The following is a 20,698-nucleotide window of genomic DNA, read 5'->3' on the forward strand; positions in this document are numbered from 1 at the left end:
AAAGTGCTACTATCAGTGTATTAAATGAATGAATCAATGGACGTTTTGTGTTAATATTTGCCGGGAAATGCTGCAAGTATACCCGCTGTTGTTGTCTGACCCGATTGACAGCACGGAGTTTTTTAGAACTATTGGGAGCTCCATGAACCACGTGGCCGCCCGGCGGCGAGATCAAAGCGTGTCGCAACTCTGTTTCTCAACGGCTCTGGTCAGCACCAAACTTCAGACACGCCCTCCGTCAAGCGTTGATGCTGACGTCCGGTTGAAGCAGCGCTGCGCAGAATGATCACCGTATGACATCAAAGTACCGCAAGAGCGATTTGAATGCATAGGATCCGACTGCTTTCTTATCACTCTTGTGGTACTTTGATGTCATTCGGTGATCATTCTGCGAACGTGCCTATTGACTCCGTTTAGGTCTGCCGCCTTGTTACACGTCACGTGAGTGACAGCGGAACGTGGCCAATGAGGGAGAGGAGAAAAGTGATCGAGATTTATGATTGATTGGTGAATTAATAGTGTTTTGTTATTGTGTGAGTGTGACCAACAACGCGTGACTGCAGCATGATCTGAATGCAGGGAAACACACGGAAGTGAATTGCCGTCATTTAGAAATGAGATCGCATTTATGTATGAATCAAGATCGTGATTTTTTTTTTTTTCTTCGATTAATCGTGCAGCCCTACATGCTACTACTACTAGGCTACTATTAAAATGATTAAAACTGTATTTTTTTTTAAAGTAATTATCACACATTTCTTCGGTTTTAATTTTAATAGTAAACTCCCTTTGTTTGCCAAAATAAAAAAGTTTGATTTTCAATAATTTAAAGATAAGTGAAATTAATGTTTTATCCCTTCATTTGAAAACCAGACAGAACACAGAATTTCTGAGGAAAAAGAAAACATTTCATAAGGCTATTTTAAGAATAAATTTGAATAAACTAAGTTGTTTTTATGCATTCAAATAATTAGGCATACTACAACACAATTTAATAACAAATAAAACATATGGTGAAAGAAAATAAAACACCCACTTATGAAAGTGGATAAAGATTTTCAATTTATTTAATAACCTAGAATAAATTAATACAAATGATGATTCTGTCTAGAATAGCAGTTTAACCTGGAGCCATCAGCCTCGCATTTATTAAACGACGATTTCTCTGCCATTTTTTCACCTGCGCTGGTTGGTAAATCACCTTTCTTGGACTTAGCCTTCTTCATTTCACTGGTAGATATTGTTGAGCAAACTTTCGCTATTAAAATAGTTAGAAATATATAAATTTAAAGAGGCTTTGGAGGAGCTCTCTAAATTTACGTCCACACCGTATGTCACCTTTTTGACCTCTTGTGAGTTTGCAGGTATGTAACTTGTTTTGCATGAAATAAAACAAGTTTGAGTGTATAGTCAATATTTAATGTGTGTTCTGAATTTGTCACACCACAGAAAAAAATGTGTTATTAACCACCCAGTCAAATTTGAATGCTAAAAAAACCTGTCCGAGAACGGGGCGGCGGCGGGGCCTCTTCGTTGGGCGCCATCCACGGCGACCCCCTCTGGGGCTGGCAGGCTGTGTGGCGTTGGTCAGTAGGGCTTCAAAGCCCGGCTAGTCTTGTCCCAGCAACACGGGTACTGGCAGACCCTTAACAAGCCCCACCTCTACGGCCCAGGACCCCGGGGCCGCGGAGATAGTGACGCGCCGAGCAGGTACCTGTCGCGTGTCCCCATGTACGCAGGTGATCGCAATAAGGTCTTGGTCTCGCTGCGGTGGGGGGGGGCAGAATCTCCGCCTTGACGAGACTGACGGCGCTGCCTGAATCGAGCACCGCTTTGAATGGCCGGCCGTTGATCTTGATCTTGGCCTCCGGGGCACCCCTAGGCAGCTCTTGGTCCACCACACAACCTGCCAACCAAGCTCGAGCTTTGGGAGAAGAGGGCGCTGTTGGCATGGACTCGTCTTGTGGTTCGGAGGCCGCCGTCCTTCCTATTGGCTGCGAGAGCGCGCGCTGCTCTGGAGTCACTCTCCGGGGAAAAGGCGGTACTCGCTCCCCAGCCTCACGTCGGTGGGCCACCTCGGCCAGCTCGATCGCCTCCACTAGCTCCGATGTGGATGTGGGGTCTCACATGCCGATGGCCTGGCGGTAAGTGCGGGGCAGGAGGCGATCGATGACCACGCGTTTCGTTACCCGGGCAGCCATAGGCGCTCCATCCATCAGCCAATGTTGCGCTAGACGACACAGTTCCGCAGCTTGAGCACGTGCGGGACGTCGAGTCTGGTACGCCCAGTCATGGAAGCACACTGGAGACAGCCCCACTCGGGCCAAAATTTCCCTTTTCACGTCCGCATTCTCCACCACTGTGACGGGGTGGAAGAATTACGCGACAAGGAGAGCTCAAATAAATACCCCGGAGGGTGGATTTATTAACAATAAATGGGTGCAGAGTGAAGAGTGGCTCGCTGAGGTGGTGCGTTGCTCTCCGTGAGTGATTTCCTGGGTGCGATGAGTCGGTGCTGTGCTCGTGGCTATGTATGTGTATATATATATATATATATATATATTTATTTATTTATTTATTTATTTGTGTTGGGAAGGTTACTTTGGAAATGTAATAGGTTACAGATTACAAGTTACCCTACTTAAAATGTAATAAGTAGTGTAACTTTTCAATGATGACTTTATTAATGTAACGATTACATTTGATTACTTTTTGAAATTTTTTACATTTTCAACTGTTAATCAGTTGAAAACTGGTGTTTGGTGATGAGTTTTTGGCTCAAGGTCTGCATTTAAAGTCACACCAGAGGTGTTCAGCAGGACTTGGCTTTCTGCAGACCAGTCAAGTTCTTCCACACTGACTGAATCAATCATGTCTTTTTGAACCGTGCCTTATACATAGAGGCACTGTCATGTTACATGTATATGTGTGTGTGTGTGTGTAATACTGTATTATACTGTATTACTGCTTAGTGTATTATGTAAAGTATTATGAAAGAGAGGTGATTACCTGCATCTGATACCGCATTCATTCTTCAGCTCAAGCTCATATTCAGAATAAAACATTAGTATGAATGTCTACTGAGGCATCTTTGTCATAGTATCCTTTGAACTATTAAGGGTAATTTCCGAACGCTGCTCAGTGCATTTGTTAGTTATGTTTTAAGGTGTTGTTGAAAGTAAAAACAGCTTCCTTGTTTACAACCCTGTTTCAGTGTGTTTCAATATAAAAGTCTATTCTGCTGACTCACCCATAAAGAAAGTCTTTTATCATCATCTAATGGTGTAACAATGTAACTAAACACAGACTGCTTCTCAATACCAAATACTATTATTAAATGCTGTTATTTATATTGGACAATATCTAATGAATAATAATATTTAATAAACAACAACAGCCATCATGAAAGTTGCTAAGCAATTCAGTCAAAAGAGCAAAGGCCAGTGCTCTGATACAGCATTAAAATTATAGAAAAATATAAAGTTATGAGACTTCGCCCTCAGCCAAAACTATTTGCAGTGCAACAAATAATGAATTAATGAAACCATATTGTCTGTTGCATTTACCCCAAAACAAATTATCTCATGTTTAACCACCATAGAGACATCAGAGCCAGCGGAAAATTTCGTAAGATCTGGAACTCTTAAAGCTACATTCCACAGCACAAAAACAATATTATTTATAAAATTATAGTGGATTTGGGCATCTGCCATGACACTCACTGTGAAAAATACTGCAAGTGGAGTGATACAAACAGTAAAATGGTTCCTGTGGTAATATTGGGTGAATATTTCATGGGTGGAAAGACTTCTCAGCCAATCAGATTCGAGGACCAGAAAGAACATTGTATAATTGCTGAAGTAATTATTTTATTTGTGTTGTTTTTTAAATTTGAGCCCTTGTCCCTGAGAAACTCTCTTCACACCACTGTATAAACTGAATTGATTTTAATAACTTTATATCTTTATTGTACTTGAATTGTGCACCAAGCACACCAATACACCAAACATCTGCTTCAAACCCCAAAAACCTGATTGGGACATCTCTAAACTAAAGTCTTTGAAATGTTACTACATGAACTCATAGCTACACCATCAGCAAACTAAGAGCCAAGCCTAATTTCATTCTGTATCTCTTTCTGTCTGCAGTTCTGCACTCCAGTCCAGTGAACATTCCCTCCATTCCTGGGATGGGAATGAATTCAAATCAACAGAGCTCATCCGACTGGGGGATTCTGCTCACATGTTCATGGCCAAACAAGAAGGTGCCTATTAGCATATCGTAATTATGGCATTACAGTAACCAAGTTTTCATTTATTACACATTATACTTGATGCTACCTTGTTTTTCTTCAGTGGAATACATTATACAAATTACAATATAGGGCAGGGCTTTTAGAGTTTAACTCTAAAGGTTATTGCACACTGAGTCCAAAATTTTCACATGCGTTTTTTCGTATTCCTCATCCTTTCCTATCCAAATGCATGCTGTGGATGTGAAAACTCAGAAAATCGAACCTGATCCGATTTTTTTCCAGAGGCAGTGTGTAAACGTGATTTACACAACTTGAGGTTGTATTTATTTTTTAATGTGAGAAAATTTTGGATGAAAATTTCAGACTCGGTCTGCAATGACCTTGAGCCTAATACACTCAAAAAAGCTAATCAAGGTTAGCTTTTTTCAAAATTTAACATCTAAGTGGGTGTACACAGCAATGAATAGTGAACACACACACACCATGAACACACACCCAGAGCAGTGGGCAGCCATTTGCTGCTCTGGCTGGGAGCAATTGGGGGTTCGGTGCTTTGTTCAAGGGTACCTCAATTGTGGGTATTGAGGGTGTTCATTCACGCGATATATATTATACGCGCCTATATTTTCTGCTGGTACTGGGAATCAAACCAGTGACCTTCGGGTTAAAAGATTTGAGAATCGAACCGATGACCTTCAGGTTACAAGCCGACTCTCCCACCACCCACTGCTATTTTGTCGTGAAGCTTAGTGCTGATTACCTTGATGTAGCCAGATCAGAACATGGTGGATGCAGACCGGAAGCCGAGGCATAAATCTGATCTGGCTGCATCAAGGTAATCAGCACTCAGCCTGACACCATGCTCTGCACCGTCAAAATAGCAGTGGGCAGTTGTGGCTTAATGGTTAGAGAGTCAGGGTGGGTTTCACCAACAAGGATTAAATTAACCAAAGTTTAGAGGTAATTAGACATGTGCTGGTATTCAGTAATGCGATTATATCACAATAATGAACATGCACAATATTGTTATCGTGGGCAATATAATAATAATGTTTTATTTTGATAACGCCTTTCAAGAACCCAAGGTCACTTTTTACAAAATAATACAAGCAATTGGCAAACAAAATACACCAAATAATCAGAGAGAACATTCATACAAACAGGTGTTAACAACAAGGAACCACAAGTAATTAACAACAAGAGGTCTTGTAATCATATGATGAACATCGATTAGGCTATGTCAAGAAAATGGTCATGTGTTAAATAGACAGAAGTTGAAAAAAGGGGAAACAGAGAGGTAAAAGAGTTATTTAGAGAACAAAGTGAATAGATGAGTTTTAAGTTGAGACTTAAAGGTCTGGAGAGAGGAGGCAGCACGAACATTATAGGGCAGCTTATTCCATAGCTCAGGGCCTATAATACAGAAAGCTCTACCACCCACTGTAGAGTTTATACTTGGGCACAACAAGCAAGTTGTCATTGCTGGATCTGAGAGTGCGTGCAGGAACATATGGTTGAACTAACTCGACTAGGTATTGAGGTGTGAAGCCGTTATGGGCCTTATAAACTAAAACTAAGAGATTGAACTGAATACGTTTGGCCACCGGAAGCCAGTGAAGTTGGTGAAGGATGGGAGTGTGAAGATTTTTTTATTAAATGTAAGGACACGAGCAGCAGCGTTTTGTACCATTTGGAGATGATTAATAACTTTGGCAGGTAAGCCTCTATATAAGGAGTTACAGTAATCCAATCTAGAGGTTATAAAATCATGGGTAATAGTTTCAGCATCTGCAAAATTAAGTGAGGGACGTATACAAACAATATTTCGCAGTTGGTAAAAGCATGATTTAACAATCTGACCAATGTGTGAATCAAAGCATAGCGCAGAGTCAAACAACACTCCCAAATTTTACACAGTTGTTGAGGGCCTAATCTGGACACCATCAATATCTATGAAGATGTCATGCTGGGAGGAGCTCTGTGATTTAGGGCCAACCAGCAGGATTTCAGTTTTGTCTGCATTTAGTTATAAAAAGTTATCTGACATCCAGGTTTTAAGTTCTTGAAGACGGGAAACAATAGAAGAAGGTGGGCAGACTGAGCTTGGTTGAACTGTAAAATAGATTTGAATATCATCAGCGTAACTATGAAAATTGAGACCAAGACGTCTGATGATCTGACCCAGTGGCAGCACGTAAATGAGAAATAAAAGTGGACCAAGTACAGAACTTTGGGGTACACCACGGGAAATAGTGACAGTGTGAGATCTATTCTTATCTATCCTAACAAATTGCTGTCTATCCGATAGATATGATGTTAGCTACTGAAGAGCAGCACCAGTCATACCTATAGCAGATAGTTGAGAAAGAAGTACAGAGTGGCAAATAGTATCAAAGGCTGCACGCAGATCAAGGAGAACCAGGATACTGCGGCCACCTGAATCAGAAACCAGAAGGTGATTGTTAACCACTTGTAAAAGTGCTGTTTTTGTACTGTGAGAGGGATGGAAACCAGATTGAAACTGCTCATAAAGATTATGTTTCTCTAAATGAGACTGCAGTTGTGCTACAACTACCTTCTCAAGTATTTTAGGGAGGTTTGATAGTGGTCTAAAATTGTTCAGATCTGTATTATCAAGACCAGGTTTCTTAAGGATTTGTGTGATATCAGCTACTTTTAGGTCTTGTGGAACATAACCAGTGGCAAGGGATCTATTTATAATATGACTAATAGGCTGGATGAATGAAGGCAAAAGGGTTTTGAGTAAGTATGCTGGAATAGGATCAAGTGTGCAGGCAGAATTAGATTTGATAACCAGTTGTTCAACCGCAGATATATTTGTGGGTATGAAAGTGTTGAGTGGGAGACCTATCAGACATGGAGAAAGGTGGGGAGAGACAGATGAGGCAGAAAATGGTCTTGGTAAATGTTATCAAGTTTACGTAAGACAAAAGACTTAAAGCTTTCACAAAGATCAACAGAGCCATTAATAGCTGCGGATGATGGTTTAACAAGTTTGTTGATCTCAGATAAAAGGGCTTTAGGTTTGCACTTGGCTTTATTAATGACCATAGACAGATAGGTAGAGCGTGCAGTGTTAAGTGCTTCTTTATACTTCACTGCTGAATCTGAAAAAGCAATAGCATGCACTACAAGGGAGGATTTTTTTATAAAGTCATTCATGATGCCTACATTCAGCTTTCATTCATCTAAGTTCAGGGGTGAACCAAGGATAGGAGTGAGTAGAAGGGACAGTTCTAGTTTTTAGTGGAGCAAGGTCATCCAAAACATTACAAATAGTTTCATTATAGGTTGAGAGTATCTCATCAGGGCTCAGGAGGTTGAGTGCAGATGAGAGAGGGGAGGCAGCAATGGCAACAGAAAAATTGTCAATGGTTACAGATTTCAGGTTATGGTAAGAAATAGTAGTTTCAATTTTTGGTTTCACAAGGGGGTGAGGAAAACCAAAGATGATAAGTTTATGATCAGAGATACCTATTTCATGACCCTGAGCACCAACATTGTCAATACCAACAGTGCAAAGCAAATCAAGAGTATGAGAATGTGAATGCGTGGGAAAATCAATATGCTGTGATGCATCAAAATAATCCAAAACAGACAAAAAAAAATCTTTAGCAGTATTACAATCAGACTCAACATGCGTATTAAAGTCACCTAGCATTATGATTCTGTCATGCTGGGCACAGGCGAGAGTTAGAAGTTCAGTCAACTCAGAGAGGAAACTTGCAATATGTTTAGGTGGTCTATAAATCAACAGAATCAGAAGTGGAGCAGGACCAGCAAGTTTAAATGATAGACATTCAAAACTTGAAACATCAAGAACATCATATTTGGTAATTTTATACTTGTTCTTAAATACCACATCCAAACCACCACCTCTGCCAGTGAGACAAGGTTTTGTCAGATAACTATATCCAGGAGGGGTTAATAGATTAAGTTCAATGAAGTCATCAGGCATTTGTCAGGTTTCAGTTAAAAATAGTAAATCCAGGTTTCTCTCAATTAGTTTAAGTTCAAGTTGAGCTTTATTGTCATTCCGCTACATGTGGAGACATACAGTGGAACGAAATGTCGTGCCTCGCAGGACCACGGTGCTACATAAATACAGACATACAACAATGAAGTAAAAAACACTATAAACCTATAAACAACTAACCTACTGACAGATTTAACTATAAGTATACTATATATAAGTATTTACCCTATACAAACTAAAAGAATAAAGGATAAAAAATACAAACTATACGAATGCTTCACATAAATATTTACCCTATACAAACTAAAAATAGAGGATAAAAAATACAAACTATACGAATGCTTCACAAATACTGTACATGTGCAAAGAGAGACATCAGAGAGTCAGCAGCTGGTTGGGGAACAGTGCGGGATGATTTGTAGTGCATGAGCATGTAAACATACATATATTGCTGAGTCTTTTGTGGGATTGTGTACACGCAGCAGTGTGTGTAAAGTGTCCATAGTGCACATAGTGTAAAGTGTCCATAGTGTAAAGTGTCCATAGTGCACATAGAGGAGAGTGTGGTACTACAGGTGGTTTGTACAGGCCCACTCACCTGTGTGTAGCACACTTCGGATTGCACATGGGGGTCCATGTTTCAGGAGGTAGGGGTTTCAGAGGGGGGCGGGGTGATTTGAGTTCAGGGCTCTCACAGCCTGGGGGAAAAAGCTGTTGAGCAGTCTGGCGGAGTCTGATGCTCCGGTACCGTCTTCCTGATGGTAGGAGCTGGAAGAGACTGTGGGAGGGATGGGTGGAGTCCTTCACGATGCTGTTGGTTTTGCTGGAGCATCATGTAAGGAAAATGTCCAGGATGGAGGGGAGAGGGGCACCGATAATCTTTGCAGCTGTGTTCACTGTCCGCTGGAGGGTCTTGCGGTCAGCAGCACTGCAGTTCCCGTACAAGACAGTGATGCAGCTGGTCAGCACACTCTCAATGGTGCCTCTGTAGAATGTGGTGAGGATGGGTAGAGGGAGACTTAGACTCTTTTCAGCCGGCGGAGAAAGTGTAGGCGCTGTTGTGCCTTTTAATTAGAATGTCACTCAGCAGTGTACCCTTGCCATTCAAGGAACGAGTGTCCAGAAGGGCACAGTTGTGTCTGCGGGGCACATGCGTTGCACACCTTGGCGAATGAGAAATATCTTCTGTTAAGGGTATGATGGTACGGACGATATGGAGAGTCACATCATTACTATGGTAGCGCTTAGATCTGTGCGACCAGATCACAGGTATTGAAGAAAGAGAGTTGCAGTCATAAATCCACCGACGTATTGCAGACCGATGGATGTAGCGCGGACGACGAGTAATTCCGAGGGTTTTACACCATTCATATGCACTTGGGAGGGACAGTTAAGGTTATGCAGCTGAGATGAGGTATAACAAAGAGCCATGCTATCAATGCTATTAATGTGAACCAACACAACGCCGGCTAGGACATCTCCTTCCACAGTTTAAGACTCACTCTGCACTCACAGAAAATTGTACAGCCACACCAGACAAAACCACGTTAGTCAGGCCCAGTTAGATATGATCCACAAAATCTTACAAGACACAACTCGCTAAACAAGTGGAAACGTATTTACCGGAGGCATCGAGCGGTACGGGACCTATGGATATATAGATAGGTGAGGGCTAGCGGAAAACGGTAAAGGTTGGCCACACTTCCCCACGTTAGCCAAGCCCGGCTAGGCAGGACCACAAATAAACACTATGCAATGAGAAAGAGGAAACTTACTCACCGCGAGTGCAGAGTGGTATAGCAAAACTACGGGCAGAGGGCTCGCGGGGATTTCAAAAAGTGAGACGCTGAACAGAAATTTGCAAGGCAGTCCCAAAGATGTCGAAAATCAACAGTCCAGCAGTATAACAGTTCCAAACGTTCAGATATGATGATGTTGCTATTTATTCCAAAGTTTCGGATGCTTCGCCCAAGCATCCAAGCACTGTTCCATTAAATCCAAACTTAAGTTACAAGGAAACACATCCAAACGGCGATGGTGATGTCACTGATGATTATTGCTACATCTAAATAGACTCCTCTATTAAATCCAAACTTTAAGTCCCAGAAAAACACATCAACACGAGAACATAAACAAATGACAAAACAAAACAACGATAGCGATGAGAAGCGGCAACCACTTTCCGCACAGCGTACTCTCACTGGAAGTTGCATGTTCTGTTTTAGACTGACTGGTCAACTGGTCACAATGCACAACACCACTGTGTCAAAGACGCTCACTCTAATGTAAACAAGCATGAATGAGAAGCTTCTAAATACTTAATAGGCTATTTATTTTCAAACTTTATTACATTTGAATCTGGACTACAACATGCCCTAGATATTGTTTGAAAATGTTTTGATTCTTTATTGTTGGGTCACACTTTTCATTAAAGGGATAGTTCCATAGACATATATAGACGCCCTATTCGACCACTCCAGGCACGTAGATGCGACCGCCATCTTGGAAAGGTATTTTTGACGTCATTCACCATAGTGTAGGTTCACACAGAGCCGTTGAGCAGTTCTGTGCATGATTGTGGAATCTTTCGAATATTCAGTGATTACTATGGTGAATGACGTCAAGTTTACCGCTACAATTTGGCGGACGGCTTACGTATAGCGGCCCATAGAAACAGTCACTAACGAGGCATCTATGTGTATATATATCTATGGATAGTTCACCCAAAAATGAAAATTCTGTCATTAATTACTCAACCTCATGTCGTTCCAAACCGTAAGACCTTTGTTTATCTTCGGAACATAAATTAAGATATTTTTGATGAAAACCAACAGCTCTCTGACCCTCCCATAGACAGCAAGGGTCCTACCACGATCAAGGTCCAAAAATGTAGCAAAGACATCGATAAAATAGTCTGTCACATCAGGGGTTCAACCGTTATTTTACGAAGCTACAAGAATAGTTTTTGTGCACAAAGAAAATGAAAATAATGACTTTATTCAACAATTCTTCTCCTCCTCATCCCTCAGGAAATATTATCCCTGATTTTTCAAATTGTTTAAATTTGTCACAAGTAATCGGCTTACTTTTTCTCAACTGAAAATGAAAAAAAATTAAGTTTAATCAAATAAAATTTCTCCAGAAAAAGAAAAGAAAAGAAAAGGAGGAGGACAGTCTCTCACATTTGGAAAGATTTGAAAAATACATTAGAATGCAAGATCAAAATTATAAACTTATAGATTTCAATACATTTTATAACAATTCTGATATTTGGTGCCTTTTTAAAACATCAACTCACTGGAAAAGCATCATTGTTGCTTAAAGGTGCCATAGAATGAAAAACTGTCTTTACCCTGGCATATTTAAATAATAACAGTTCTGTACATGGAAATGACATACAGTGAGCCTCAAACACCATAGTTTCCTCCTTCATATGTAAATCTCGTGATTAAAAAAGACCACTGAAAAACAGGCGAATCAGAACATAACACCGACTGTGACGCAACAGTCGGGATCACTACGCCCCCAACAATTTGCATAAACCCGCCCTTGTTCTAAGCCGGCCGAACCATCAGAAGCTCTGCAGGTATTGTAAATAAACAAGCGCGGACAACAGCGAAAATAACAAAATAAATGTTATGTTCCAGGCCGTGCAGGGGGTGTGAAGTGCAGGGATGGGTTGGTGTCTGTATTCAGAAAGGCACAGAAAGCAAATAACGCGAGCCACTAAAGGGACATGGTTAGCTCCTTGCTAGCGGTAGCCTGTTACAGTACATAAGATTTCACTCTCACTAAGGAGAGATGAGGATGATGGCGAATGACTTACAGATCCTGAGCACCACTGACAAGCATCTGATCTTGTGAAATGTGTGGTAAGTACTGTTGCTCCATAATGTAAACATAGTTTGTGTGATCGCGTCTCTTGAAAGTGAAACTATAACGCGATCGATGGATCGTTCAAAAGCAGTTTCAATGCCTCGCATATTAATAACGGCTCCCTGATACCCGCATTTTATATACAGTATAATTACCCGACAATATAACTGCGAAAGTATTTAAATATATATTTTCCTCCCTGTGCTTCCTTCTTGCTGATGAGCCGTACTGTGAAACAGCCAATCAGAGCAGAGCTCAACATTGAGCAGCACTGTGAAACAGCCAATCAGAGCAGAGCTCATTATTATTCATGACCCTGCCAAATAAGCCAATAACAGACCGTTTCATTCTAGGGAGAAATCCTAGGGTTGTAAATGGACATGTAAATTCGTTTCTGGAGATTTTTTGCCCTTACCTAAGCCACATACCTTCTGTGTAGATATCAGAGAACAATTTAAAATACTTTATCAATGCATTCTATGGCACCTTTAATTTTTCAGGGAAATCATCATTATTTACGTCATTTACCTTATTGCAGATCAAATCCATCAGACTTTGGTTATCTTCAAAACACAAATTAAGATATTTCATGATGAAACTTAAAAGCTTTCTTTCCCTCCAATGACAGACAATCAATGTAACCAAAACTTAGAGGATCCAAATAAGTCATAAAGTAGGGATCCACTGAATGTTCGGCAACTGAAATGATTTGGCCGAAAATACCAAAAAAAGCTCTTTTGAATAAGCGAAAAGACAGAATAAATTGTACCAAAAAATTATGTGACGCGATCAAAAAGAGACACGCACTAATGCAGCAAACATGTCGGCTGTGTGGAAGCTTTTAAAACTATCTGAGAAGGACGGAAAAATCATTATAACCACAGACAGTGAGAGACTGATTAGTAGGCCTACTGCATCACATGTCTTCGATGAGAAGAGGAAGGGTGGTTGCTGGTTGCTGGTTACTGTATGATGATTGAAATCATGAAATGGCCTTAAACAATTAGTAAGTAAACTGCAGAATGTTATGTTTTCTAATACACGCACAAATTGCATGTAATGTGACAGTGCTGCATGAGCTCACGGCGCAAAGTTCAAAAGTCCAAAGAAAATTTGCGCTGTAACTCGTCAGTTTGTCTGTAACATTTTTATTAATTTTTACAAGGCATGTGACAATGTGATACATGTGACAAACATCTTCCCAAATTCTAATAAGAATCATTTATAAATCTGCTGTTGTCAACAAAAAGATATTTTCTTGGCCACAGAAAATACTTTCCTAAGTATTAATACATTAGAGCATGTAATAAGGATCAAAAATCGTAAAGGGACATTCATTTGCAAGGCAGAATCATAAACTCATGTAATTTGTGCACAGGAATTTTATTAACTAAACACTAACGCAAACTAGTCTAACTAACAAACAAATATACAATCACTCATACATGGGGAAAGGGCAAATGAGAGTTGATGGATGAAACCATCAGGAAAACCAGAGAATGCACTTATGGAAAGAGTAATTTAACCACCTGAGTAAAACCATCAGCGCCGTTCGTAACGGGTCTATAACTTATACTAAACCTCTGTTTTTTGCATTGCCTTGGTTGTGACGAGTGTCCGGAATGCAGTCTCGGATGAAAGTCTTAATGGTTTCAAGGTTTTGGACTCTCGATCACGTTCTTCCGGGTTGAAGAGTGATGAATTCCAAAGATGTTCTGAGGTAGAAATGTTCTTCCCAGGTAGAAAGTGAAAAAGAGCTAAGAAATAGATCTGGTGAGGTCCGAGGAGCTTTGGTTGAATGGAAAGTCAAGGCCGCAAGGCCTGGTGCAAAACTTAAGGGTCCAGAAGAGTTCGAGCTCACATTCTCCTAGGATCTAACAAAACCGCAGACTGCAGGGGCGTCACTGAAGTGAGAGCTTTATCTGCTATAGAGGTCATACCTCTAGAGAGTCAAAGAGCCTATGGTGACTTGAACTCTTGGAGGGAAAGTTTACGACTCTTTGTCTCCATGGTAATTTGCATATGAACTGGATTGGAATAAGTTGATATACAAACTATTAAAGATTCTTAGAACACTTACAGTTGGGCAAAAAAGTATTTAGTCAGCCACCAATTGTGCAAGTTCTCCCACTTAAAAAGATGAGAGAGGCCTGTAATTTTCATCATAGGTACACTTCAACTATGAGAGACAGAATGGGGGGGAAAGAATCCAGGAAATCACATTGTCTGATTTTTAATGAATGAATTGGTAAATTCCTCTGTAAAATAAGTATTTGGTCACCTACAAACAAGCAAGATTTCTGGCTTTCACAGACCTGTAACTTCTTCTTTAAGAGGCTCCTCTGTCCTCCACTCGTTACCTGTATTAATGCCACCTGTTTGAACTTGTTATCAGTATAAAAGACACCTGTCCACAACCTCAAACAGTCACACTCCAAACTCCACTATGGCCAAGACCAAAGAGCTGTCGAAGGACACCAGAAACAAAATTGTAGACCTGCACCAGGCTGGGAAGACTGAATCTGCAATAGGCAAGCAGCTTGGTGTGAAGAAATCAACTGTGGGAGCAATTATTAGAAAATGGAAGACATACAAGACCACTGATAATCTAAATACTTTTTTGCCCAACTGTGTGTTCTAAGAATCTTTAATAGTTTGTATATTGACTAAATATTTTTTTGCCCAACTGTATATGTTGTATAGGTATCGACATATAATATTCACTCTTAATTAGATCATCCGAAGACGAATTGATAGAGTATACATGAGTTAAAATTAACTAGTGTTCTATCATAAGCATGCATAAAACAGGATACAATACACAAGAACATATACAATGATCTAAAGATACGTGTGTTCATTCAAAGAAGGGTTTTTCTATGAATTATTTACAGAAGAGTCCATTTTTATGGCCTAATGTCTCTTTCCTAAGGGGATATGAAGTGAGTGCTGCTATGCCCGCATTCCTTTGAGCAATAAAACAAGTGTTATCAGATGGGTTGCCATGGAATCAGAGGCCTGTTCTGCTCTTCTTAGGTGTTAGATGCATTTCGGGGGAAGGGTCCACAGACCCTCATAGTTGGCCTTTTGGTTAGGTGAGGGGGCATAAGAGATTATTTGTTAAATATAACAAATAGTTGTGTGTCTGATTGGTTCAAATGTTACACAGTACACACACATATATTATGTAAACAAAAACCTGTATTTTGGATGCGATTAATCACGATTAATCGTTTGACAGCACTAACATTTTGTAAAATTCTTAAAAGTTAGACTTTTACGAAGCTACGAGAATACATTTTGTGTGCAAAAGAAAACAAAAAAAAACTACTTTATTCAAATTCGTGTGGCACAACTGAAAGAGCATACGCTGTTTGCGTTCAGTGGATATTCTCCAAAATGGCGCTAGGGAGGAGAAGAATTTGAATAAAGTCATTAGTTTTTTTTTCTTTTGTGCACAAAGTATTCTTGCAGCTTCGTAAAATGTCACATGGATTATTTTACCGATCTCCTTGCTACGTTTCTGGACCTTGATCATGTAAGGACCCTTGCTGTTTATGGAGGGTCTGAGAGCTCTCAGATTCCATCAAAAATATCTTAATTTGTGTTCCGAAGATGAACGACGGTCTTACGGGTTTGGAACAACATGAGGTTGAGTAATTAATTACAGAATTTTCATTTTTGGGTGAACTATCCCTTTAAGATTTGTTTACAGCACAACCCAAACGTTCAAATTTGTGCAACGCACTTTATGGACGACAGTTTCATGAACCTAGGAGAGTTCAAGGCTGGCTGTGAACATTGTGGCTGTTCCTTAACAAAACAAAAAAAAAGAGTCAATTAGTCAATTCCGACTTTGCGATGACAATTTGGCTCTTCTGAATCAGCGACTGTAAGTATGTTTTGTTATTAGTTTAAGTATTTGCTATTGACCGTTCAAATGCGGAGTTTTGCGCAGTGTAGAGTAACGCATTGTGTGTGTGAACGGGAACAGGGTCACATCACAGCAGAGTGTACAGCCCGTCAGAAATACAGTGCCTTTCGAAAGTATTCATACACCTTAATTTTTTTCACGTTTTATGTTGCTCCCTTATGTTAAACTGCTTTAAATTACTCCCCCCCCCCCCCCCCCCCCCCCATCAATCTACACTCCATACACCATAATGGTAAAGCTAAAAACAGGTTTTTAACAACTTTGCAAATTTATATTAAAAAAAAAAAAAAACTTAAATGATTCCATTTGCATAAGTATTCATACCTTTATCGGGGACAATGGAAATTTAGCTCAGGAGCATTCATATTGCTTATAGATGTTACTACACTTTGAGTGAAGTTAATCTGTGGCAAATTCAATTGAATGGGTATGATTTGGAAAGGCACACATCTTAATAAAAGGGCTAATAGCTGATAATGAAAAGAACTGCCTGTAGAGCTCAGAAATAGGTGTGTCAAGTCACACATCTGGGGAAGAGTTCAGAAAAAATTCTGCTTCATTGAAGGGCCACAAATGCATGTAGTTACCCTTAATAAAAGAAGTTTGAAACAATCAGGATTCTTCCCAGAGCTGGCCTCCTGGCCAAACTGAGCAATTGATGGAGAAGGGTTTTGGTTAGTGTGGTGACCAAGAACCAGATGGTCAGTCTAGTTGAGCTCCATGATCATATATGCAGATTGGAGAAACTTACAGAAGGACAAACATCACTGCAACACTCCACCGATCTGGGCTTTATGGCGGTGTGGCCAAACTCAGATATGGGTTCATATCATGTCATATTCAGTGAAGACCCATGAGAAAACACTTGGAATTTGCAGAAAAGTACCTAAAGGACCCTCAGACTGTGAGAAACAAGATTCTCTGGTCTGATGAACCTCAATTCTAAGCATCATGTTTGAAGGAAACCAGCTCTGCTCATCACCTGCAGAGTACAACCCAAAAGTAAAGTGTGCTGGTAGCAGCCTCATGCTGTGGGGCTGTTTTTCAGCAGCAGGGACGGAAGGACTCATCAGAGTAGAAGAAAAGCTCAATGCAACAAAATATCGAGATAGCCTTAATGAAACCCAATTCAGAGCATTCAGAACCTCAGATTAGGCAGAAGATTGTTTATGTTCTTGAGTGGCCCAGCCACAGCCTGGGATTAAACCCAGTCAAATATTTCTGGAGAAACCTGAAAATGTGCATTTGCCCCATGCAACCTGACAGAGCTTGAGAGGTGAAGAGGTGAGGAGAAGAATGGCGGATAATTGCCAAATGCTGATGAGAAAAGCTTGTCATATCAAACAAAAAAAGACTTGAGACTGTGCTTCTGCTAAATATTTAGTTAAGGGTATGAATACTTATGCATTATACTTATTTCAGTTTTTTATTTTTAATAAATTTACGAAGTTGTGACAATTCTGTTTTTGCTTTGTCAATATGGTGTATGGAGTGTAGATTGATGTGGGAAAAAAAAGTAATTTAAAGCGGTTTAACATAAGGCAGCAACATAACAAAACATGAAAAAAATTATGGGGTATGAATACTTTCGCAAGGCAATGTAATAGCATGTCAACTGTCTTAACCGCGGCTTGTATACAGCAAATACATACGAGCATCATCACTATGTCTGTCACACAACTCTGTTCCCCTTTTGGGCTTGAACTGATGGTAAAACTAACGACATTATTAACTGTCTTTATATTTACTTTGAAAGCTGAAGCTTGCGATTATGGTAAGGGCGTTACATTTCTGACGTGCGCTTGTGGTGTTCCGCCAATCACAATGCACTGGGTCAGTTGGCCAATCAGAGCAGACTGTGCTTGTCGGAAGGAGGGGCTTTGTGGAAAATGACGTGTTTGAGAGAGGCAGGGCACAGAGAAACTACAATAATGTACAGTATTTAAAAATAGTGTTTAAAAAATAATGTGTTTTTTGAATATTAAATCGTCAACACTTTCTGTTACACCAAATACACAAAATAATGATCTTTAAAAATAGCATCATATGACCCCCTTTAAATTAAGATAATAATTGATACAACTCGTCCATTTTCTTAAAAAAATATAAATTTTGTTTTGTGAAAACCTGTAAGTCATGCTTTTTACAGTCACTTTACAGTTTAATATGTTACCATAGTCATTCCCCTACTATGATCATATGATATTTTATTTGTGCAGGGCTTAAAAAATGTCTTAAGTCTTATATTTGAGCTTAAAAATCCGGCAGATACTGAGTTTAAGATGACTTAAGGGAGCTGTTTTGGTCCCTTAAATTTATCAAGGTGAAATAGTTACTAAGGACTTTGTCTAAGGACTTAAGGGAACACTTAGATAATTAAGGGGGATACTTAATGACAGCCTTAAGGTTCCTTTAAGTTGACCCTTAGGATTTTTCTTGCAACTCAAGTTTCACTAAGGGTTCCCTTAACCTTATAACTAAGGGATTTCTTAGCTTAAGGGCTTTCATGCAACCGGGCCCAGAATATTCCACTGTATTCTTGGACATGCAATTTGTGTAGCTGTAATTCATAGGCGGGGATTATGTTAATTGTGAATAAGTTTTTGCTGGAAGGTCTGTTTTACATGCAAATTACTCAGAATTTACTCATATATTTATGCAAATTTCATGAATGAGGTCCAATGACAGACCATCACCATCTGGATTAAAGGAAAATAAAAGCATAGACAAGCAAACGGTAATAAAAATTAACAATTCGAGCCAGGAATTTCCTCCCAAAAGTTTACATTCTCTTAAGACATAACTGACTGTGTTATGTTAATACTTGTAAAGATGGACATTTTCAACATATTTTGTGTATATTTGATTTATTTCCAATTAACTAAATGTACTTTGGCTCAATGACAAGACAGAAAAGTAAATTAAGTCAGATCAAGTATAAAATGTTCTTTATAGTAACACGGCATATGCTCTTTTTCAGTGCTGATTAACAAATCGGTGATTAGAATACTAAACTGTGATTAAAACATCCATCTACGATTAATTTTCTCCGCCATGATGAATTCGCCATTGTAATTAAACGGCAACATTGCTAATATTCCTTATCCTTTTTTTACTGACTACTAAACTCTCTCTCTGAAATAAGTTGCTCTTGTTGATAAAGGAAATTAACTTCTATAAACTGCTGCATAGAGAGAGAGACCATTAATTAAACAGCTGATCAAGCAAGCAATTAAACATTGAGGCAATATAGCCTATTTATAATATCAAATAATGGAGTATAGCTTATGATAAAACAACTGAGATAAGAGAAAACAACTGGCATGATTCGCGGAGTGACTACCTCCGCTTGTGACAGCTCTGCCGTTACGCGTGAAGCGGGTGTGAGAATTGAGAGGCATGCAGCGATCACTGGCGCATGCCTCATCATCACCGCTGCCTTTAAATGCTATACAATATATTCCTGTCTGGTTTCCTTTGTCGTACGCCGAGATACACCAAGATTAGTGACGGATCCACATCCAGGACGTGATGGCAAGGGCAAGTTTACCACGGGCTGCCACGACCCTCACACACTGCCGACTCAATGCGCTTTAATTATATTTTATTTTAATTTTTTTTGTAAAACACCCCTTTGAAATCTGGTGACACACCGACTGTTTCTTTGTTCAATCAGCCACATATTGTAAACTGTAGGTGCACTTTATTTTATTTAAACCTCACCTGTAAATTAAAAATTAATCCTTAATCTGAATTTAAAGTTGAATGAATGAATGATGCATTTATATAGCGCTTTATTGTGTATTGCTGTACACCCAAAGCGCTTTACAATCATGTGGGGGGGGGTCTCTCCTCAACCACCACCAGTGTGCAGCATCCACTTGGATGATGCAACGGCAGCCACAGCACAACGGCGCCAGTGCGCTCACCACACACCAGCTACAGGTGGAGAGGAGAGAGAGTTATTGAGCCAATCAAGTGTATGGGGATTATTAGGAGGCCATGATAGACAAGGGCCAGTAGAGGGAATTTGGCCAGGACACCGGGGTTACACCCCTACTCTTTACGAGAAGTGCCATGGGATTTTTAATGACCACAGAGAGTCAGGACCTCGGTTTAACGTCTCATCCGAAAGACGGTGCTTTTTGACAGTATAGTGTCCCTGTCACTATACCGGGGCGTTAGGACCCACACAGACCACAGGGTGAGCACCCCCTGCTGGCCTCACTAACACCTCTTAAAACAGCAACCTAGGTTTCACCGGAGGTCTCCCATCCAGGTACTGACCAGGCTCAACCCTGCTTAGCTTCAGTGGGCAACCGGTCATGGGCTGCAGGGTGATATGGCTGTATGGCGAAGTTATGGAGCAACCGAATTAAAGTTAATCTATCTTAAATATAAATTAAATCCAGGATCAAACTGATGGTTTAAATGTAAGCTTGCTTATTTTTAAACAAGGTTTAAAGTTTGGTGCAACAGAATTATTGGATAAATCTTGCTTTAATCAAGATTTAAAGGGGTCATATGACGTTGCTAAAAAGAATATTGTTATGTATTTGGTGTAATGCAATGTGTTTATGTGGTTTAAGGTAAAAAAAAAAAACACATTATTTTCCACATACTGTACATTATTGTC

The 20,698-nt window shown here is 39.9% G+C and overlaps 1 protein-coding gene across 6 annotated transcripts in view; it reads left to right on the forward strand.

Annotated features, from left to right (window-relative positions):
* Window positions 1-20,698, forward strand: part of LOC306844453 (centrosomal protein of 95 kDa-like) — a 142,169-nt gene that overhangs the window by 19,925 nt on the left and 101,546 nt on the right. For all 6 annotated transcript variants that reach the window (XM_079376599.1, XM_079376600.1, XM_079376596.1 and 3 more), the window contains exon 6: window positions 4,149-4,264. In XM_079376599.1, the coding sequence (XP_079232725.1) occupies window positions 4,149-4,264 (116 nt within the window). The remainder of the gene's footprint in view (window positions 1-4,148; window positions 4,265-20,698) is intronic.

The sequence above is a fragment of the Barbus barbus genome (genome assembly GCF_936440315.1).
Source record: "Barbus barbus genome assembly, chromosome: 25".
NCBI classification, from domain to species: domain Eukaryota; kingdom Metazoa; phylum Chordata; class Actinopteri; order Cypriniformes; family Cyprinidae; genus Barbus; species Barbus barbus.